At 44.6% G+C, this 24,695-nt stretch overlaps 1 protein-coding gene across 1 annotated transcript in view; it reads right to left on the reverse strand.

The window, feature by feature from the left end:
• The window catches only part of NECAB1 (N-terminal EF-hand calcium binding protein 1), a 299,035-nt gene that overhangs the window by 258,054 nt on the left and 16,286 nt on the right, over positions 1–24,695 (reverse strand). Inside the window, exons 2-3 of the mRNA XM_073550518.1 lie at positions 6,399–6,423; positions 5,041–5,149 (exon numbers count right to left, since the gene is read on the reverse strand). Of these exons, the coding sequence (XP_073406619.1) occupies positions 5,041–5,149; positions 6,399–6,423 (134 nt within the window). The remainder of the gene's footprint in view (positions 1–5,040; positions 5,150–6,398; positions 6,424–24,695) is intronic.

Below are 24,695 nucleotides of genomic sequence, written 5' to 3' on the forward strand. Positions count from 1 at the left end.
GAGGGAGTTCATCAGACCTCAATGGTGAAGGGGAAAATGAACTCATAACACCGTCCCTTATTACATACCATCCTCTCTAGTTATATATGGTGCCGTCCCTTATTATATAGCTTCCTCTGCTGTTATGTACAGTGCTGTCTCTTACACAGTGTATTCTTGTTTTTTTTTGTTATTCTCAGCACCCTCTTTTATTACACAGTCTGCTTTCTTGCTAGATATAAAATGACTGCTGATGGAGGAGCCGGTGATCAGACTACCAGTCTATCATCTCCTCCATTAGAAAAGAAGCTTTTCCATGCTCCATCAGCCATCATTGCATTATATATCTAACAAGAGAGGACGGTATGTAATAAAAAACAAGGCTCTATATAATCCAATATGTAAGGGACGGTGCTGTACATAGCAAAAGAGGGCACTGTATAAGGGACAGCAATATACATGATAATGGAGACTATGTAATATATATATACATGTATGTGTGTGGCTATATATATATTTATATATATGTAGCTTTGTCGCCAAAAAAGGAGGGGGCCCTGACACATTTCTTGCACAGGAGCCCTAAGCTGTCAGTGTCCACCCCTGGGCTGTGCTGTGCAGTGTGCCTTTAATTAAATGTCCATGCCACCATCACTCTGTACCTAGCTCCTCCTAACTCCTTCTTTCTAGTTCTGCACTGCTCCCGACTTAACTCTCTGGCTGGATTTGCATAAGGACGCCACGCCTCCTGGCTGATGTAGCTTTCCAGCCAGAGACAGCAGTGTATGCTGGGCCTGGCCGGAAGTAGTTGCACATGTGAGGGCGGCTACCGGCTGTTGGAGGTGGAGCGTGAGGAGCTGAGGCTGTGTGGAGACACAAGACAGTGAGGTGGGCCCGGCAGTGAGTTTTTTCTTTTTTGGGGGGGGCAATTCAGACTTTTATTATGGGGCCCCATGATTTCTACGTACGCCCCTGGTTGAGCCCCAAATCATTTTATGGCAACTCTTGTAAAGTTAACAGAGAGGGAAGTAGCTTTACAGTTGATAACAATACTACATTATTTTTTAACAAATACTCTCATTTTTCTACTCGAAAAAGTTTACGCAAGCTACAATAACTAAAGTTTTTCTAGATCTGGTGCTGGCAGCACCTGAGAGACTGTAGAAACATGAAATAGGGTCCATCATGGTTTCATTGGGGTGTTTGTCGATGTGACAGAAACCATAGCAAGGCACTAACAGGATTTACAACAAAGGAGCCTTCAATGTAGATGTGAACAGATTCTAAGACTATACAGTATATGACTAAATCTTCATTACAAAAGCCTTCCACATGGATGTAATCAGTCCCTCAGATCCAGTGTGCATCATGTTGGCAACTATGTCACATGGTGCACAGAAGATAAATATTTTGCTCTAAATGGTCCAAAAGAGGATGTTCTTCAGCACCAAACCAAAGTGTCATGGGGATATCACGATAGAGAGGGGTGTCTTCATCTGGTTACACAAACTCCTGCACTTATTAGAATTGCTTCACCATCTTATTAAACAGTGCAGATTTTTCCCTTGATCTGTCATGGCAAGGGTTAATCAGTTCGGTTGATCTCCTGGAGCTCTCCTTCCTGAGTTGTCTCAGCTGCTCTGTGTTGGCCACTCCCCTCTGGTATATATGCTCGCCACTGGCACTTGGGAGTTGCCAGTAATTGGTCTACTTCCTGGTTTGGTGGTGAAGTAGAAAGTTCAGTATTTGGAGCTGGCGGTTGGAGAGTTTTTCTTGTGATTTCTGCATGGAGTTGGTTTGCGTGTTTACTGTTATCCTCATGCACTTGGTTTCCCCTTCCTATACTTTCTCTGTTTCCCACTCTGTTGTTTTGTGAGTGTATTTGTATGCCTGTAGTTTTCTTTTTTCCCTGTCTGTTTACCCCTGTCTGTCTGGTTAGTGTTTTTCTATACACTTCGCCTCCTCGTCTCCCTGGGTGAGGAAGGGATCAGATAAGGGTTAAGTTAGGAGCATAGATAGGTATGAGACCCCGGCATCTCCACTATCAGGAGTAATCAGAGGGGACAGGGATAGACTAGGGCGCCCACAGTTCGAAGGATCAGGTTGCAGAATATGCACATATTAAAAAAACATAATGCTTATGCATTTCTGGTAGAAAAACCCTTAATCGAAACTCATATAAGCATTACGCTTGTTTTATTATGTGCATAGGAGTTGTGAGCTGAATTGACACCTTTTCCATTATTTGTATAGATATTATGCATTAGTTTTAGTAAGGGCTACCTACCATCATCTGAGAATTACATTACTTTGTGTTTTTGATGCAATAATGTTATTTTTGTTCATTCTAAAATCTATAACAATATATAACAAAATGCAATGATTGGGGTTTAAGAAATCTCAACACACAGTAGGAAAAAGAATCTAAATTGTAATGTCCTCAGCATGCGCTAGTCTGCTGTAGATTATTTCTGGATCTCTCTAGTGCATTTTATGACAAATCTGTTGTAAAATCCCTATACTGATTTTAAAACTTCCTCTAAAACACAGATTTTCACCATACACTGTCAAAAAAAACAGGACCATACAGTAGTGATATTATATAGTTACATAAAAATGTGTCAAAGAGAACCCAAATAATGCCATTGCTCAGTGCCTAAATAATAATAATAATATCACATGACGTGCTTACAAAGAACCAGTCAGCAGTGCTGTAGAGGCAACTGTAGGTTGTGACTTTTAGGCCAGTGTTCAACAATTAAAACAATATATAATTTGACCTGATACATTGCTGAGAAATCGATACTTTTCTTCAAATGTAAATTAGACTGCAAGTGCACTGGGAGGTAAGATGCACTTGCAGTTCATAGTTCTTCAGTTTTCCCCACTCAATGCAGCTGCATTATCAGTCAACAGAGACTGAGGTTGTTATCCCTAGATAATATTAATAACCTTAGCCTCACAGCCAACAAATTGCTGGGGAACGGTGCTAATTGGAGAATGCCGAAAAGGAGCTTTAGACGGCAGGTGCACTTATACCACCAAGTGCACTTTCAGTCTAAGTTACACATGAATTGCAGATTTACCTGTAATGAATCAGGACAACATAGGTATCGTTTTAATTGCACAAACACATGGACTTATCCAACATTACCTCAGGTTGCTCCCCTAAAACGCGGCAGGCAGGTTTCTTTAAATAATACCATCATAGCAGACTACCAATAATAATGACATACAAAACACACATAACAAATCAATGTAATAGAGAGCTCTATTAATACCACAAAATAGTTCCCAAATAGTACGCCAGCTATTGCCCAGATGCCGCTGATAACAATGATTGCCAAGGGTACACACCACAAAACAGAAACCAGACAGACCCCAGATATAGTCCCAGAATGGAGCAGAGAAACAGAAGTCAAGAAAAGCAGCTGTGAATACTCAGCCTTCAGCACTATGCCGTCATCGAGAAACAACCAGGTTAATTTGTCTTAAATGAAAAAACACAAAAAGAATTGTCCTAAAGCCAAATTGGATATAATTCCACACCAAACATAAAAAAGAGGGTGGACAAAAGTATTGGCACTGTTCGAAAAATCATGTGATGCTTCTCTAATTTGTGTAATTAACAGCACCTGTAACTTACCTGTGGCACCTAACAGGTGTTGGCAATAACTAAATCACACTTGCAGCCAGTTGACATGGATTAAAGTTGACTCAACCTCTGTCCTGTGTCCTTGTGTGTATCACATTGAGCATGGAGAAAAGAAAGAAGACCAAAGAACTGTCTGAGGACTTGAGAAACCAAATTGTGAGGAAGCATGAGCAATCTCAAGGCTACAAGTCCATCTCCAAAGACCTGAATGTTCCTGTGTCTACCGTGCGCAGTGTCATCAAGAAGTTTAAAGCCCATGACACTGTGGCTAACCTCCCTAGATGTGGACGGAAAAGAAAAATTGACTAGAGATTTCAACGCAAGATTGTGCAGATGTTGGATAAAGAACCTCGACTAACATCCAAACAAGTTCAAGCTGCCCTGCAGTCCGAGGGTACAACAGTGTCAACCCGTACTATCCATCGGCGTCTGAATGAAAAGGGACTGTATGGTAGGAGACCCAGGAAGACCCCACTTCTTAACCCGAGACATAAAAAAGCCAGGCTGGAGTTTGCCAAAACTTACCTGAAAAAGCCTAAAACGTTTTAGAAGAATGTTCTCTGGTCAGATGAGACAATAGTATAGCTTTTTGGGCAAAGGCATCAACATAGAGTTTACAGGAGAAAAAAGAGGCATTCAAAGAAAAAAAACACGGTCCCTACAGTCAAACATGGCGGAGGTTCCCTGATGTTTTGGGGTTGCTTTGCTGCCTCTGGCACTGGACTGCTTGACCGTGTGCATGGCATTATGAAGTCAGAAGACTACCAGCAAATTTTGCAGCATAATGTAGGGCCCAGTGTGAGAAAGCTGGGTCTCCCTCAGAGGTCATGGGTCTTCCAGCAGGACAATGACCCAAAACACACTTCAAAAAGCACTAGAAAATGGTTTGAGAGAAAGCACTGGAGACTTCTAAGGTGGCCAGCAATGAGTCCAGACCTGAATCCCATAGAACACCTGTGGAGAGATCTAAAAATGGCAGTTTGGAGAAGGCACCCTTCAATATCAGGGACCTGGAGCAGTTTGCCAAAGAAGAATGGTCTAAAATTCCAGCAGAGCATTGTAAGAAACTCATTGATGGTTACCGGAAGCGGTTGGTCGCAGTTATTTTGGCTAAAGGTTGTGCAACCAAGTATTAGGCTGAGGGTGCCAATACTTTTGTCTGGCCCATTTTTGGAGTTTTGTGTGAAATGATCAATGTTTTGCCTTTTGATTCATTCTCTTTTGTGTTTTTTCATTTAAGACAAATTAAATGAAGATAATAATACCAAAGAATTTGTGATTGCAATCATTTTCAGGAAGAAACTGAGTATTATCTGACAAAATTGCAGGGGTGTCAATACTTTTGGCCACAACTGTAACTCGTTCTTCGTTATTTCATAATATGCCTTAGAAAAAAAATGTCTTACTCTGTTTTATGGGTGTCAATCTTGTGAAAAAGTTCGCTCAGTTCTTCTGCACTCAGGATGCCATCAGCAAAATAAGCTTTGAACTCTTCAAAAGAAAGTTTTCCATCATCTGCAATAAGAGATGAAAATGAGACAATGTGGAAAAATACCGGAATAAACAAGTCAGTGAATGCTGGGATGAAACGTGTAATGGCTTACAAGATATTTTACGCACCAACAGGAGAAGAAGTCGTAAACCACAGTAAGTAAAAAAGGAGCAGAAATGACGGTATGGTAATGAAAATGAAAGTCTAATAGAAAAGAACAGGTAGGCTTAGGCTGGATATTTTTTTGTTTCGATTTAATATTTATATGCCAGAAAAATCTCCAGACGCACAGGATATATGAAGCAGGGGCTGTGATCGATGCCTGACAATGGCATAGACTTTGTGCAAAAATAGTATTCGCTTCACAATTCGGTTTCTAGTGGAAGCAGCACAGAATAGAGAAGTCTACTAAGCTATTCCATTATTTTTCTCTTTTCGTACACTAGGGCCTCATTCACATGTCCGTGTTGCATCAGTTTTTACCATGGATAGAAGACGCTCCCATTATAGTCCATCCAGCTATTCACATGTCAGCGTTTTTTCACAGACATTGCGTCCATACAAAACTCACAGAGACATGTCTATTTTGTAGAGACGTGTCCATTTTTTCCAATATCATGGATGAAAAGTGCCATTAACGTTAAAAAACACGTATAGCACATGGATGGAATCAGTGTGCCGCTGTCCAGATAGGCGGAATATAATGGGGGCTATCTGGACTAGCGCCTGTGGTCCTGAAGACCATGGGAGAAGCTGCGCCTGCTTGCCGCCTCGTCGTCTCACTCCCAGTCCCACATCACTGAACTGTACCCTGTAAGGAGAAAGCGGCGCCACCTAGAGACAGGAGAAGCAGGAAGAGCAGGCACTGATACAGATGCCACACTTTTAAGAAGTAGCTTCCATGTTGTATGGAGTCTACAATACCAGATAGTCTGTGTCTACAGCCCATGGAGTATAAACCTAGCGCTGCTCCTTGGGTTGGAAATTAAGCTAATGGTGCATTTCCTTGAGTTGTATTTGTTGCAGTTCCATGTAGCCAAAAAAGGACTCATGTACACACATTCTAGAAGTGGATAGAGAGTAGACATGAAATCAACCAAATTCTGGAGAAGATTCCCTTATAAGCATCTTATGGTTCCTCCTAATTATCACACAGAATGGTCGTATCATCTGCTTTCCCCTCAGCTCTAGATGAGTTGAAGACACATAAATGATCTTGGTTCTATGCAGGTACAGTATATAATGATAAATTCAGTCCTGTCATGTTCTTACCATTCTTGTCTGCTCTTCTCAGTATCTGAAAAATAAAAGAAAAAAGAAATGACTACCTCTGTACAAGTGACAGGCTTATTCACGCCAATTAAATCTTATGTGACATCTTTTTAATATGTCTTGTAGACGCTTGTGTAATGCAGCCTCTTCTAAATCATCTGATGGCTTATGTGACTCACAGGCAGCAGAATAATACAATTTATTATACACTGTAGGTAAAAAACAGTCTAAATATCATAGAATCATAGAATCGTAGAGTTGGAAGGGACCTCCTGGGCCATCTAGTCCAACCCCCTGCTCAAAGCAGGATTCGCTAAATCATCCCAGTCAGATGTCTGTCCAGCCTCTGTTTGAAGACTTCCATTGAAGGAGAACTCAAGACTTCTCGTGGCAGCCTGTTCCACTCATTGATCACTCTGTCAAAAAGGTTTTCTAATATCTAATCATGTTTCCTCCCATTCAGTTTCATCCCATTGCTTCTAGTCTTTCCTTGTGCAAATGAGAATAAAGATGATCCTTCTGCAATGTGACATCGGCACCACTTTGAATGCTTATACGGTGGATCTAAAAAGTCTACACGCCGCTGATAAAATGGCACAATATTTGAAATAATTTCAGAACTTTTTTCACCCATAATCTGCACAAATCCATTGAGGAACAAATTGAAATAGTTTTGAGGGGGGAAATGAAAATAATAAACTTAAAATAACGTGTATGTATAAGTGTGGGGATATAGTTGTGTTCAGAATTGGCAATTCAAATTTAAACACATGTTACATAATAGTCAGCACACAGCTACCATCATTTAGGCTATGTGTCCACGCTAGCGTTTTTAAACGCTCAGGAAAAGGATCCCCTTCCCAGAAATCGCGCGTCTTTTTCCGCGATTTTTGACGCGATTTTGACGCGTTTTTGACGCGTTTTTTGACACGCGATTTCTGGGGTCATTGGGGATGGCTAAAAACGCTCAGCAATTCGGAAATTAAGGAGCATGCTGCGTTTTTAGCTGCTAAGCGATTCCTGAGCGGTTAAAAACGCATGCATTGGCACAGAAAGCCAAAAACGCATGCTAATTAATTTGATGCATCTTAAGCGTTTCTGCAGCGTCTGAGCCGGCTCAAACGCTGCGGAAACGCTTAAAAAAAACGCATAGTGTGCACACAGCCTTAGGCTGAGTTCACACGTGGCGTTTTTTTCGCGTTTCCGCGGCGGTTTTAACCGCGCGATTTTGCCGCGAAAACGCGAAAAATAAGCATCCCATGCATTCCTATGGGATTCCGCAATGCTGTGCTAATGCTGCGGTTTTTACTGAGGCGGAATCGCTTCGCGGTAAAAACCGCAGCATGCTCATTAATTTGCGGAATCGCGGCGATCCCGCACCCATAGGAATGCATTGTTCCGCTTATTTCCCGCATGTGGCTGTGCACACCATGCGGAAAGTAAGCAGAACAATTGCAGATGGTACCCATGGTCCGGAGGAGAGAAGACTGTCCTCCGGGCTTTGGGTACCATATCCCTGTAAAAAATAGAATTTAAAATAAAAAATATTGTTATTCTTACCTTCCGACGTCCCGCGCAGCCTTCCTGCTTCTCTTCACGCTCTCGTTCCCAGTAGTCCTTTGCGAAAATGCTCGCGATGACGTCCCTTCTCGCGGGATCTCGAAGTCTCGCGGTCATTCGCGCGACGTCATCGCGAATTACCGCGAGACGTCGCGATCCCGCGAGAACTGACGTCATCGCGGGCATTTTCGCAAAGGATTACTGGGAACGGATGCGCGGGACGTCGGAGGGTGAGAATAACACCGTTTTTTATTTTTTTTTTACATTCTATCTTTTACTACTGATGCTGCATAGGCGGCCTCTGTAGTAAAAAGTTGGTCACACTTGTCAAACACTATGTTTGACGAGTGTGACCAACCTGTCAATCAGTTCTCCAAGCGATGCTACAGATCGCTTGGAGAACGCTAGCATTTTGCAAGCTAATTACGCTTGCAAAATGCTAGTTTTTCCGCGGGAAAATCGCGGTAATTTAAAATGCGATTTTCCCGCGGACTGGAATTCTGGAATTCTCGCGGTAATTTCCGCGAGAGTTCCGGTACGTGTGCACTTAGCCTTACAGTCATTATGATTAAGGCCGTATAAAATTTATCTGTTGTAGTAGAAAGTTCCTGACATTTTCTAAGATGCATTTTACAGCAAAAGTCATGGTCAACAGCTTACAATACAGCAAAGGGATCTCATTGATGAAAGTTATCAATCAGGAATCAATAAGGGTAAAAAAAATCCAAGGCATTAGATATACCAGGGAACACTGAGAACATGGTCATCAAGCAGTGGCTTAAATTTTTAAGAAAGCGAGGAGAATATTGGTTCGTGACCTGCAAAGAGGCCTACAGCAACATTAAAAGGGCTGCAGGAATTTCTAGCAAGCACTTGTTGTGTACTGAATGTAAACACAATCTTCCATGTTCTTTATATGTCCGGCCTGTGGGGTAGGGTGGCAAGATGGAAGCATTTTCTTACAAACAAAAACATCCAATCCTCACTATGTTTTATTACCCCAAATTTTGAAAAAAAAAGCCAGCCGAAATATTTTAAAAACATCAAGTTTATTTAGAATATATAAAAATAGAACAAAAGTGACATACGATAATAATGAGACAAAACAGGTCAAAAAGGGGGACACCTGGTATAAATATATATATAAATAGACAAAAAAGAACAAAGTTGGTATACAAACCTATTAATAAATAAAGCCTGGGTATATAATTTAATAAAACAGTTTATAGTTGTACATACACAATTCCTAGTAGGTGCTGAGGTGGATCTCAAAAGTAGAACGTCTGGCCAGAGAAGTTATCAAACTACTCCAAGTAAGCCATCTATAGGAGATTACATGTATAGTAGACAATAAACATATAAAAGTACAATACCTGTTTAAGTATGGGAAATCAGTCATAGAGAGATCAAAGACAAAGGGCCCACCGCACCTGATGCGCATTTTGCATAGAAATGCTTCTCCCAGGAGTTTGCCAAACCATACACAGAGCTTGCCAAAAGCATGTGGGAGAAAGTGTTGTGGTTTGATGAGACCAAGGTTGAACTTTTTGGCCATAATTCCAAAAGGTACGTTTGGCGCAAAACCAACAATGCATTACCAGGAGAACACCATACACACATGGTGGAGGTAGCATTATACTTTGGGACTGTTTTTCATCCACAGGAACTGAGGCATTAGTAGAAGTGGAGGGAATATTTCCAAATATCAGTCAGTTTTGCAAAAAAATCTTCAGGCCTCTTCTAAAATGCTGAAGATTAAGAGGAATTTCACATTTCAGCACGAGAATGACCCTAAGCATACCTCCAAATCAGCAAAAAATGGCCCAGCCCAAACTCAGACATGAATCTGATTGAAAATCTGTGGTTGACCTAAAGATGGCGGCGCTGTATACTAGAGATGCCTCCACAATCTGACAGATTTGGAGTGCTACTGCAAGGAAGAGTGGGCAAAGATTGCCAATTCTAGATGTGCCATGCCGAGAGACTCCTACCCAGAAAAGACTGAATGCTGTAATAAATTCAAAGGGTACTTCATCAAAGTATTAGTTTACGGGTGTGAATGCACTGGTGGTTGTGGAAAAGGCAATAATGGGGGTGGTGGAGGAGGAGGAAATGATGGAGGTGGTGGAATGGGCAATGATGGGAGTGGTGGGGGAGAAAGCAACGATAGTGGTGGTGAAAAGAAAATGATGGAGGTGGTGAAGAGGGCAATGATGGGGTGGGGGAGAGGACAATAATGGGATGCTAGGGGAGGAGGACAATGAGGGGTGTGGGGGATTGGGATGTTAGGAAGGGGGACTTATAATGGCCTTAGGAACAGGGGGAGGTGGAGGAAGACATTATAGCTTATTATGTCTAACACAGTCCCTTAGTATATAGTGTACTCACTAATTCTGTATAACACCACCCTTAGTTACATAGTTTCCTCTTTTATTATGTATAACACGTCCCTTATTACACACCATCCTCTCTAGTTATATATGGTGCCGTCCCTTATTATATAGATTCCTCTGCTGTTATGTATAGTGCTGTCTCTAACATAGTGTATTATTGTTAATTTTGTTATTTACAGTGCCCTCTTTTATTACATATGTGAAAAAAGATGATGAATGAACTCATGGAGATCAATATCCAACACTGCGGAGACACCATCACATGTTTCTCAACGCAGTGATTCTAGAGCAATGGTGATGGTTAGAGTTGAGCGACTTTTGCTTTTTTAGGGTCGAGTTTCGTTTCATCCCTTATGGGAAATATGTAAAAACATACAAAACACAAGCCGCGGAGACACCATCACATGTTTCTCAACGCAAGCAATGACTAGCCAGGTCTTTCCCCGGGAAGGAACCACCACGGGAAGGGCAGTCTCCAATGAAGGAAACCACCTATGCCAAAACATGGTATCCACCCACAGACAGCTGTTTTGGGGTATTGCCCCTCATCAGTGTGGAGTAGGAAACTGGCCAGTAGGACCAATGCCTAGTAGGAGACTGTGAAAAATGAGGATGAATGAACTCATGGAGATCAACATCCATCACTGCGGAGACACCATCACATGTTTATCAACGCAATGCCCCCATCCCTTATGGGAAATATGTAAAAACATGCAAACCACAAGCCGCGGAGACACCATCACTAGAGTTGAGCGAAACGGGATGAAAAATTTCAAAAGTCGCCGTCTTTTGGTAAAGTCGGGTTTCATGAAACGAAACCCGACCCTAGGGTGAGGTCGGCCACGAGCTCGGCGACTTTAGCGCCAAAGTCGCGTTTCAAAAGTTTGTTTTCCGCCCTTTTTCAGCCAATCAGGATCCACGGACACTGTGGGCAACGTGATGACATAGGCAGGGGTCACCACCATCTTTGAGAAAGGCATGCAAGTGATTGGCTTGCTTTGGGGAGCGTCACAGGGGGGATAAAAGGGCGTGCACGCCGACCGCCATGTTACTCATGCTGATCTCAGAATAGGGAGAGCTGTTGCTGATTCTGTAGGGAGAGCGTTAGGCAGGGAAGAAGACACCAAAAACTGCTTCTGCTGCTAGCGATTTTGCCTGTACAACACACCAGTCACTGTGTGTGCAGTGCAAGTGGAGGCTATATTTTGCTGGATCAGCTGTGTTGGTTGTTAGGCTGCCTTATAAGGCTTCCTGATAGCTGCATTGCTGTTTTCCCACTGCTCTGCAAACTGCTTTTTTAAAAGGAATCCAAATTTTTTTTTTGTCCTGGTGAGGTACTGAGTGTGCATTTTTTCACACCATACAGCGGTGTACGCTCCTCACACAGTACCGTGTAACGGCTGTTATCACGGCCACAGTGAAGCTATCTGTGTGTGACTCTGTAAGAATAAGTCGAGGACATGTTCTGTTCTTACAGACCTCCACCTTCTAGTTTTGTCTGCTTTTCAAACAGTTAAGTATATTTGCTGTTTGATCACATTCAAAACTATAGAGAGAGCGTGTGTCAGTCCGTATACTTAAAAAACACGGAGCTTGACAATTTTACGGACACCGAACAGCGGTGTACGTGCACGCTCCTCTCTCAGTACCGTGTAACGGCTGTTATCACGGCCACAGTGAAGCTATCTGTGTGTCACTCTGTAAGGATAAGTCGAGGACATGTTCCGTTCTTACAGACCTACACTCTAGGGAGATTCCTATTCTGCCCAATTCTATATACACCTTGTAGTTTGTCATACACTAGCCAATTTCTGCCTGTGACATAGCGGTGTGATATTCACTGGGCCTCACACAATCCAACAGTGTCCACAAGTGTGTTCAGAAATTCTACATCTCCCCTGTCCTACAGTGACATTTTTCACACCTGCGACATTGAGCCTGTGACATAGCAGTGTGATATTAACTGGGCCTCACACAATCCAACAGTGTCCACAAGTGTGTTCAGAAATTCTACATCTCCCCTGTCCTATAGTGACATTTTTCACACCTGCGACATTGAGCCTGTGACATAGCGGTGTGATATTAACTGGGCCTCACACAATCCAACAGTGTCCACAAGTGTGTTCAGAAATTCTACATCTCCCCTGTCCTATAGTGACATTTTTCACACCTATGACATTGAGCCTGTGACATAGCGGTGTGATATTAACTGGGCCTCACACAACAATGTCCACAAGTGTGTTCAGAAATTCTACATCTCCCCTGTCCTATAGTGACATTTTTCACACCTGCGACATTGAGCCTGTGACATAGCGGTGTGATATTAACTGGGCCTCACACAATCCAACAGTGTCCACAAGTGTGTTCAGAAATTCTACATCTCCCCTGTCCTATAGTGACATTTTTCACACCTGCGACATTGAGCCTGTGACATAGCGGTGTGATGTTAACTGGGCCTCACACAATCCAACAGTGTCCTGTTATGATGAGTCACCAAAGGAGGAAAAAACAAAATACTAGCTAAGTCCAGAAAAACCAGAGAGGTTGGCAGCTATCGGATTGCAGACCCCTGAACCTATCCACAACAACTAGCAGTAGCCGTGGGGGGTTCCTACGGTGCCCTAGACCCCTCGATCACAGCCGGAGAACTACATAGCCTAAAGACAGAAAGGGGAAAAACTAAACTGCCCCAGAGCAGACCCCAAAACAATAGGCAGCCCCCAACATATAATGACGGTGAAGCAAGATGAAAACACTAACACAGATAGAAAGATAGGTTGAGCAAATGATGGGGCCCAAGCTAACTAAATAGGACAGGATAGGAAAGCCGCTGTCTGCCATCTGCAAAAACCCTATCCAAAATGTGACAACCGACTGATAGGAAAAACAGGCCCTGAAGTTGCTAGGCTTCAAAAGACTATATCAGCACTCAGGTATATTCTGAAGACAGAGCAAAAGATCAACAGATCAGAGACAAAAATGGAATTCAGCTCACCCCCGGCTGGGGATGGCAGAACTCCCAAAAAACAAGGCAAAACAAAAACGAAACTGAAGTGTACAAAGCATAGCAGAAAAACTTAGCTTTGAGACGCAGGAATCAGACTGGTCTCCAAGAATCCAGCAGGATCACCAGCAAGGCAGAAGGGCGTCAGCTGCCTTATATCCAGTCCTCAATTCCAGCCACCCAGTCATCATCTAGCTGCCCAAGTGTTTGGTAATCAGCTTCACTACCTTCCTTCACCAGAGGAGGGAGTTCATCAGACCTCAACGGTGAAGGGAAAAATGAACTCACAACAGTACCTCCCCCTTGAGGAGGGGTCACCGAACCCTCATCCATGCCACCAGGGCGATCCGGGTGAGCCCGATGAAAGGCACGCACCAATCTTTTGGCATGAATATCAGACGCAGAGACCCAGGAATTATCCTCCTGACCATAACCCTTCCACTTAACCAAATACTGGAGTCTCCGTCTAGCCAGACGGGAATCCAGTATCTTCTCTACCTCATATTCCATGTTACCTTCAATCAATACAGGGTCAGGAGGTGCCACCACAGGAACTACTGGTTCAACAAACCTCTTCAACAAGGACTTATGAAACACATTATGAATTTTAAATGTGACAGGAAGAGCCAACCGAAAAGAGACCGGATTAATAATCTCCAAAATCTTGTAAGGTCCAATAAATCTAGGCTTAAACTTAGGAGAAGCCACCTTCATAGCGATATTTTTTGATGACAACCAAACCATATCACCCACCTTAAACTGGGGACCAACGGTCCTACGCCGGTTGGAAAACCGCTGGGCCTTTTCCTTGGAGAAAGACAACTTATCCACTACTAGGTCCCAGATCTGGTGCATTCTCTCCACCACAGTGTCAACACCTGGGCAAGCAGAAGGCTCCACCTGCCCTGAAGAAAATCGAGGGTGAAACCCAAAGTTACAAAAAAAAGGTGACATCAAAGTGGCAGAACTAGCTCTACTATTTAAAGCAAATTCGGCCAAGGGCAAAAATGAAACCCAATCATCCTGATCGACAGAAATAAAACATCTCAAATACGACTCCAAAGTCTGGTTTGTTCTCTCCGTCTGCCCATTGGTCTGAGGGTGAAACACAGAGGAGAAGGACAACTGAATTCCCAGCTTGGAACAGAAAGTCCTCCAAAATCTAGACACAAACTGAACTCCTCTGTCAGATACAATGTTCTCAGGAATCCCGTGCAAGCGAACCACCTGTTGCAAAAACAAGGGCACCAACTCAGAGGAAGATGGCAACTTAGGGAGTGGTACAAGATGGACCATCTTAGAGAATCTATCACAAATCACCCAAATAACAGTCATTCTCTGAGAGACAGGCATATCAGAGATAAAATCCATTGAAATATGGGTCCATGGCCTCCTGGGCACCGGCAAAGGCATCAACAAGCCACTAGAGCGAGAACAAGGTTTAGACCGGGAGCAAGTCCCACAGGACTGCACAAAATTCCTGACATCATGAGACAAGGCGGGCCACCAAAAAGACCGACTCACCAGATCTCTAGTACCAAAAATACCTGGATGACCAGCCAATGCAGAGCAATGAACTTCAGACATCACTCTCTTCCTCCACTGGTCAGGAACATACAATTTTCCACTGGGACAACACTCAGGTTTGTCCTCCTGAAACTCTTCCAGAGCACGTCTCAAATCGGGCGAGATGGCAGAAAGAACTACGCCCTCGCCTAAGATGGGAGCAGGCTTAGTCACAACAGGAGAATCAGCAAGGAAACTCCTAGAGAGGGCGTCTGCCTTGACATTCTTAGTGCCCGGAAGAAAAGAGACCACAAAATCAAAACGTGTGAAAAACAAGGCCCACCTAGCCTGTCTAGGATTCAAGCGTTTAGCCGACTCCAGGTAAATCAAATTCTTGTGGTCAGTAAGGACCACGACTTGGTGTTTGGCTCCCTCCAACCAATGTCTCCACTCCTCAAATGCCCATTTCATGGCCAACAGTTCCCGATTCCCCACATCATAGTTACGTTCGGATGGGGAGAACTTTCGGGAAAAGAAAGCACAAGGATTCATTTTAGATGTCACAGGATCTTTTTGGGACAACACCGCTCCTGCACCAATCTCAGAAGCGTCCACCTCCACCTGAAACGGGAGTGAGACATCAGGTTGCCGCAAAACCGGAGCAGAAGTGAATCTTCGCTTCAGCTCCTGAAAGGAAGAAACAGCCTCCGGAGACCAATTCAGCACATCAGCACCCTTCCTAGTCAAATCAGTCAATGGCTTGGCAATACCAGAAAAATTAGCTATAAATTTCCGCTAAAAATTAGCAAAGCCCAAAAACTTCTGGAGGGCCTTCAATGAGGTGGGCTGAACCCAATCATAAATGGCCTGTACCTTGGACGGGGCCATTTCAATAGTTGACGGAGACAAAATAAATCCCAAAAATGAAATCCTCTGTACCCCAAAAAGGCATTTCGATCCCTTGACATACAGGGAATTCTCCCTCAAAATCCGGAACACAGTCCGAACATGTTCCACATGAGAGTCCCAATTCTTGGAGAAGATCAAAATATCATCCAGATAGATAATCAAAAATTTATCCACAAAGTCACGGAATATATCGTTCATGAAGCACTGGAAAACAGAAGGGGCATTAGTGAGCCCAAAAGGCATCACCAGGTACTCAAAATGTCCCTCTGGAGTATTAAATGCCGTCTTCCATTCATCCCCATGCTTAATGCGAATAAGATTATACGCCCCCCTGAGGTCAAGCTTGGTAAACCAGCAAGCACCTTTAACTCTGGAGAATAGATCAGAAATCAGGGGTAACGGATACTGATATTTAACAGTAATTTTGTTGAGGGCACGATAGTCAATACAAGGCCTTAATGAACCATCCTTTTTAGCCACGAAAAAAAACCCAGCACCTAAGGGTGAAGAGGATGGTCTAATATGACCCTTCACCAACGACTCCTTAATATAGGATCGCATAGCCTCGTGCTCGGGTAAAGATAAATTGAAAAGCCGACCCTTGGGGAATTTACACCCCGGGTTCAGCTCAATTGCACAGTCATAACTCCTATGAGGAGGCAAAGACACAGACTCATTCTCACTAAATACATCATAAAAGTCAGCCAAATAGTCAGGAACATCATGCGACTGGGGAGAGGTGGAGAAAACGGAGCATCACTAAGGGCACACCGACAACCCCAACTCACCACAGACAAAGATTTCCAATCCAGAACTGGATTATGGATTTGCAACCAGGAAAACCCCAGAACAATGGTATCATGCAAATTATGCAACACCAAAAATCTGCAATTTTCTTGATGGTCTGAGGCAACCCGCATTACCACCTGGGTCCAAAACTGAGGTTTATTCTTTGCCAAAGGAGTAGCATCAATACCCCTCAAAGGGATAGGCGTCCGCAGAGGTGTCATAGGAAATCCACAACGTTTAGCAAAATCCAAGTCCATCAGGTTCAGAGCTGCTCCCGAATCCACAAAAGCCTTGGCGGAAAATGTGGACAGGGAGCAGATCAGAGTAATTGCCAGAAGAAACTTAGGTTGAACACCACCCACAGAAAACGTGTGTGCACAACGTCTCTCTCGTTTAGGGCAGACAGAAATAATATGCGAGTCATCTCCACAAAAAAAACACAGCTTATTACGCCTTCTGAACTCCTGACGTTGCGCCCAAGACAAAACTCTATCACATTGCATAGGTTCAGACATTTATTCAACAGGTGGCAAGATCTCTCGTGTAGTTTTGCGTTCACGTAAACGCCGATCCACCTAAATGGCTAATGACATAGAATCGTCAAGACCAGAGGGAACAGGAAATCCCACCATAGTATCTTTTACAGTTTCTGACAAACCCTTCCGAAAGAGGGCTGCCAAGGCACAATCATTCCAGGTAGTAAGGACCGCCCACTTTCGGAATTTTTGACAGTACATCTCTGCCGAATCCCGACCCTGGCTTAATGCCAACAGGGTCTTTTCAGCCTGATCAATAACATTAGGTTCATCATACAACAACCCCAAGGCTTGAAAAAATGCGTTCACATTATTCAGAATAGGATCATCAGGTTTCAAAGAAAACGCCCAATCCTGGGGATCGCCGCGCAGCAAAGAGATGACAATTTTAACCTGCTGCACGGAGTTCCCCAATGAGTTAGGCTTCAAGGCAAAAAATAATTTACAATTATTCTTGAAATTCAAGAATTTAGACCGATCCCCAAAAAACACATCAGGAGTATGAATCTTTGGTTCAGCAGCATGTGAATGAGCAAGATAGGCGGAAATTCCCCGCACTTCAGCAGCGAGCTGTTCCACACGATCAGACAATTGCTTCATCTCCATTGAGAGAAAAATTCCCCCTACGGCCTCAGAGATATAGAGGACAAAATATGCACCAAAAAAAACAAAAAAACAAAAAAATTCTGACACACTTTTTTTCTTTACAATTCTCTCCTGCTATTGAGTACCCTAGGATCTGCGGTATGGCTGGTGATTCTGTTATGATGAGTCACCAAAAGAGGAAAAAACAAAATACTAGCTAAGTCCAGGAAAACCAGAGAGGTTGGCAGCTATCGGATTGCAGACCCCTGAACCTATCCACAACAACTAGCAGTAGCCGTGGGGGGTTCCTACGGTGCCCTAGACCCCTCGATCACAGCCGGAGAACTACATAGCCTAAAGACAGAAAGGGGAAAAACTAAACTGCCCCAGAGCAGACCCCAAAGCAATAGGCAGCCCCCAACATATAATGACGGTGAAGCAAGATGAAAACACTAACACAGATAGAAAGATAGGTTGAGCAAATGATGGGGTCCAAGCTAACTAAATAGGACAGGATAGGAAAGCCGCTGTCTGCCATCCGCAAAAACCCTATCCAAAATGTGCCAACCGACTGATAGGAAAAACAGGACCTGAAGTTGCTAGGCTTCAAAAGACTATATCAGCACTCAGGTATATTCTGAAGACAGAGCAAAAGATCAACAGATCAGAGACAAAAATGGAATTCAGCTCACCCCCGGCCGGGGATGGCAGAACTCCCAAAAAACAAGGCAAAACAAAAACGAAACTGAAGTGTACAAAGCAGAGCAGAAAAACTTAGCTTTGAGACGCAGGAATCAGACTGGTCTCCAAGAATCCAGCAGGATCACCAGCAAGGCAGAAGGGCGTCAGCTGCCTTATATCCAGTCCTCAATTCCAGCCACCCAGTCATCATCTAGCTGCCCAGGTGTTTGGTAATCAGCCTCACTACCTTCCTTCACCAGAGGAGGGAGTTCATCAGACCTCAACGGTGAAGGGAAAAATGAACTCACAAGTCCACAAGTGTGTTCAGAAATTCTACATCTCCCCTGTCCTATAGTGACATTTTTCACACCTGCAACATTGAGCCTGTGACATAGCGGTGTGATATTCACTGGGCCTCACACAATCCAACAATGTCCACAAGTGTGATCAGAAATTCTACATCTCCCCTGTCCTATAGTGACATTTTTCACACCTGCGACATTGAGCCTGTGACATAGCGGTGTGATATTAACTGGGCCTCACACAATCCAACAGTGTTCACAAGTGTGTTCAGAAATTCTACATCTCCCCTGTCCTATAGTGACATTTTTCACACCTGCGACATTGAGCCTGTGACATAGCGGTGTAATATTAACTGGGCCTCACACAATCCAACAGTGTCCACAAGTATGTTCAGAAATTCTACATCTCCCCTGTCCTATAGTGACATTTTTCACACCTGCGACATTGAGCCTGTGACATAGTGGTGTGATATTCACTGAGCCTCACACAATCCAACAGTGTCCACAAGTGTGTTCAGAAATTCTACATCTCCCCTGTCCTATAGTGACATTTTTCACACCTGCAACATTGAGCCTATGACATACTGGTGTGATATTAACTGGGCCTCACACAATCCAACAGTGTCCACAAGTGTGTTCAGAAATTCTACGTCTCCCCTGTCCTATATACACCTTGTACCTTGTTTTACATTACTATATAGTTTGTGGGATTTTGTGTGCATTTTTACCAAAAATGAGGAAGGCTGGTGGAAGAGGCCGTGGAATTGGGCGGGGGTTGCCAGCTGGTAATGATTGTGTTGGTGGTGGATCTGATGGTAGTGGCAAAAGCAAAATAGGACCGAATGCAGGAGGTGTTGAACCTGCGTCATCGTCTGGCTCCACAAGGCTTCGAAGGCTTAGTTTTCTAGGAGTTGGCAAACCGCTTTTAAAGCCAGAGCTTCAGGAAAAAGTTTTGGCTTACATTGCTGACTCAGCCTCCAGCTCTATCGCCTCCTCTTCTGAAGTTCTAAAAAATAAAAGAACTGAGTCATCATTGGAGGGTCATGTTCATGAACCACACCTTTCCTTGTGTCCTTCACCCCGACCAAGATTGAAGGATGACGCAGGCCATACAACTGATTACTCCATGGAGCTGTTTTCACATACCATGCCTGTGTTATCAAGTGAAATGGTGAATTACCCAGGCCAAGATGAACCTGACATGGAGTGCACTGATGCACAGCCACTGATAGATGATTCTGCTGGTACATTCAGTCAGAGCACTACATTGTCCTCGCAGTGTAATGAGCCAGATTCTGACCCTGATGAGACTCAGGTGCCCCTTCCCACATACTATACCACCATACACGGTGACACAGAGGAAGGTGCACATGACATTGAAGAGGAGGTGATGGATGACCCAGTTGTTGACCCAGATTGGCATCCATTTGGGGAAGAGGGTGCTGCTTCCAATAGCTCAGATGAGGACGAGGAGCATCCACAGCAGACATCGTCATCGCATCAGCTGTTATCTGGCAGGCCCAGAGCACTCCAAAGACAGGTTCCAAAAATCAAAAGAGTTGCTGGACAGCTTGTCCAGACGGTCAAAATAGCACAGAGTGCTAGGCCGCAAAATGTCTTCCAAAGTAGGAAGAGTGCAGTGTGGCACTTTTTTGAACAAAATCCTCATGATCAGGCCAAGGTTATCTGTAAGAAGTGCGCAAAGACCTTTAGCCGAGGGAAAAATCTGAAAAATTTGAATACCAGTTGAATGCTTAGACATTTAACCAGCATGCACTTGCAAGTGTGGACACAACACCAAACCTCAAGTACCACATGTGCAACTGATCACAAAGAAGGTAGTCAGCAACGCTACATTGTTTCCCCCACTGTAAGCCCACCGGTTAGCACAGCAGCAAATGTTGAGGTGTCGTTGCAAGGCCAAAGCAGTCAGGGAATCCCACTGTTATATCAATGAAAGACTGAATCTAGGCCATCAGAAAGAACACCAACTCCATCACCATCATCAACCCTCTCTCAGTCCGCCCTGTCCACCGCTAGTTCCACCATATGCAGCTCTCAAGTCCAGCTCACCCTCCCAGAGACTATGAGTAGGTTAAGAAAGTACTCAGTCTCTCATCCGCGTACACTGGGTTTGAACGCCCACATTGCCAAACTAATCTCGTTTGAGATGATGCCCTATCGGTTGGTGGAAAGCACAGCTTTCCGCGAACTCATGGCCTATGCAGTACCACGCTATGACCTACCCAGTCGCCACTTCTTCTCTCGCAAAGCCATCCCAGCCCTCCACCATCATGTGAAAGACCGCATTGTCCATGCACTCAAGCAGTCAGTGAGTGGAAAGGTGCACCTCACTACAGATGCATGGTCCAGTCGGCATGGCCAGGGCCGTTACATGTCCATCACTGCGCACTGGGTTAATGTGGTGGATGCAGGGTCCACAGAGGACAGCGGTGGTGGGACAGTGCTGCCTAGCCCACGGTATAGGAAACAGTTGACTGTAGGCGTTCGACCCTCCTCCTCCTCCAGAAGCGAAAGCTCGTCCACAGAGTGCAGTCGTACGAGCACTCCATCTGCAGCTGCCACTGTTGCACACGAGGTGTCCCCCTATCGAGCAGCTAGTGGAAAGCGTCAGCAGGCTGTGTTGCAGATGATGTGTTTGGGCGACAGACACACAGCTGAGGTGCTGGCCGAGTACTTTCAGCGACAAACTGAGTCATGGCTGGGCAGTATACATCTTGAGGCAGGCAAGGTAGTTAGTGATAATGGCCGTAATTTTGTGGAAGCCATAGCCCTTTCAAAACTCAGCCACATACCTTGCTTGGCTCACACCTTGAACCTGGTGGTGCAGTGCTTCCTCAAAAATTATCCGGAGTTAACAGCCCTGCTCCAGAAGGTGCGAAGACTGTGCGCGCACATCCGCCGGTCGCCTGTACACTCCATTCGTATGCAGAAGCTGCAGCTATTGCTCCACCTTCCCAACCACCGCCTCATTATCGACATTGCAACAAGGTGAAACTCCACCCTGCACATGGTTGAGCGGCTGTGCGAACAGAGGCAGGCCATAATGCATTTGTGGGAGGATACACGGCCAGGCACTTTGAGAGCAGACATGGAGTTGACAGGTGTGCAGTGGTCGAAGCTGAAAGACCTCTGTAAAGTCCTTCAGTGTTTTGAGGAATGCACACGGTTGGTAAGCGCAGACGACGCCATCCTAAGCATGAGCATCCCACTTATGCGTCTGCTCATGCAAACTTTGACGCACCTTAAGGAGAAGGCGTCTGCAGCCAATGTTGACGAGGAGGAAGAGGAGGAGGGAATCCTTGATGACATTCAGCCATTGTCTGCTCAGGGACCTCTCCTGGACGAGGTGGAGGAAGAAGAGGAGGAGGAGGATGATGGGGATGATTACTTAGGGGAAGAGAATGCATCTCGTGGGGCAAGTGAAAATGTTGGCGTGGCAAGGTCTGGTACAGGGTTTGTGCGTGACTCGAGGGATGTGGATTTGCCAGAAAGTGCTCCTCCAACCAGCACTCGCAGTGCATCATTGACACCGGGAACATTGGCCCACATGTCAGATTATGCCTTGCAGATCCTAAAAAGGGACCCCCGCATTGCCAAAATGATGAACGATGACGACTACTGGTTGGCCAGCATCCTGGATCCACGCTATAAAGGCAAATTACAAAACATCATGCCACACGAGAACCTTGACCTAATATTGGCTAATAAACAAGCAACTCTGGTAAACCGATTGGTTGAGGCATTCCCAGCACACAGCAGCGGTGATGGTTCTCACACGAGCCGTACGGGCCGGGGGCAGTTTGGCAGAGGTGTTCGTGGTGCACACAGCAGAAGTGGCGTTGGAGACAGGGGTTTCATGACAATGTTGTTGACTGATTTTTCAAGTACCGCTCACACAACTGGTAATACTGCATCGATGGAAAGTGACAGGAGACAGCAGTTGTCAACTATGGTTACAAACTACTTTTCCTCCCATATCGATGTTCTCCCGCACAGGTCATTCCCCTTTGACTATTTGCCGCTAAACTGGACACCTGGCCTGAATTGGCACAATATGCCTTACAGGAGCTCGCTTGCCAAGCTGCAAGTGTGCCATCGGAAAGAGTCTTCAGTGCAGCTGGATCAATTCTGACAGAAAAAAGGACCCGTCTGTCAACCCAAAATGTGGATGATCTAACCTTCGTTAAAATGAACCATGCATGGGTTTCCAAGGATTTTGTCCCACCTTCCCCTGATGACACATAGGGTGACAGAAAAATGGCTTTCTTTGGTCCACCTCTTCCTGGGACTTGAACAATTTCGCCTTTTGCATCAGCTGAATGTCCAACATCAACATATGCCACTTTCTAAAACTCCCTAACTGTGCTGCCTCCCTCCCCCCATGGCCGGGGTCACCACCTAGCGCACGAAACCGTGCGAGTGCCATTGCCCTGGACAGGTGGGTAGGCCGACTCTTGGGCGCAGGCACTGGCACAGGGTCCCTCATAGTGCAGTCAAGTGTCTCTGGCGGTGGTGGTGCACACCCGCCATCAGACACACCGCCGTAATATGAGGGGCCCAGTGCCAGTACCGACGCCCACGAATGAAAAAAGCATATATAGAATGGGAGGAATAGGGCTAAGTGACAGCACATGTGAAAAAGACTTGGGTATACTAATAGATCACAGACTGAATATGAGTCAACAGTGTGATGCAGCAGCAAAAAAGGCAAATGCAATTCTAGGATGTATTAACAGAAGCATACAGTCTAGATCACGTGAAGTCATTATTTCCCTCTACTCCTCTTTGGTCAGACCTCATCTGGAATATTGTGTCCAGTTTTGGGCACCACATTTTAAAAAAGACATCAACAAACTGGAGCAAGTTCAGAAAAGAGCGACCAGAATGGTGACCGGTCTGCAAACCCTGTCTTATGAGGAAAGGTTGCAGGATTTGAGAATGTTTAGTTTGCAAAAGAGAAGACTGAGAGGAGACTTAATAGCTGTCTACAAATATCTAAAGGGCTGTCACATTGTAGAAGGATCAACTTTATTCTCATTTGCCCAAGGAAAGACTAGAAGCAATGGGATGAAACTGAATGGGAGATGACACAGATTAGATATTAGAAAAAACTTTTTGACAGTTAGAGTGATCAATGAGTGGAACAGGCTGCCACGAGAAGTGGTGAGTTCTCCTTCAATGGAAGTCTTCAAACAGAGGCTGGACAGACATCTGACTGGGATGATTTAGCGAATCCTGCTTTGAGCAGGGGGTTGGACCAGATGGCCCAGGAGGTCCCTTCCAACTCTACGATTCTATGATTCTATGATTCTATGAGTGGGCCCCCCTTGCTTGGGCAGGGCCCCAGCATTTGCAATCTTTACCTCTCCCTGCTCCTCCGCTGTGTAGTCTGGGCCATCAAATCCATACTGGGCCTGACACCGTCTGAGCCTGCCTCCTGATCTATAGACATATATTTTGAATGTGTACACTATGCTATCCATACATGTTATCCGGGGATACGGTACCCTTTCTCACCTTTGTGCAATCACGTGTAATCCATACTGGGCCTGACACCGTCTGAGCCTGCCTCCTGATCTATAGACATATATTTTGAATGTGTACACTATGCTATCCATACATGTTATCCGGGGATACGGTACCCTTTCTCACCTTTGTGCAATCATGTGTAATCCATACTGGGCCTGACACCGTTTGAGCCTGCCTCCTGATCTATAGACATATATTTTGAATGTGTACACTATGCTATCCATACATGTTATCCGGTGATACGGTACCCTTTCTCACCTTTGTGCAATCACGTGTAATCCATACTGGGCCTGACACCGTCTGAGCCTGCCTCCTGATCTATAGACATATATTTTGAATGTGTACACTATGCTATCCATACATGTTATCCGAGGATATGGTACCCTTTCTCACCTTTGTGCAATCACGTGTAATCCATACTGGGCCTGACACCGTTTGAGCCTGCCTCCTGATCTATAGACATATATTTTGAATGTGTA

This window comes from Dendrobates tinctorius, unplaced genomic scaffold (assembly GCF_039654945.1).
Source record: "Dendrobates tinctorius isolate UK_male_01 unplaced genomic scaffold, ASM3965494v1 ptg000165l, whole genome shotgun sequence".
Taxonomy (NCBI): domain Eukaryota; kingdom Metazoa; phylum Chordata; class Amphibia; order Anura; family Dendrobatidae; genus Dendrobates; species Dendrobates tinctorius.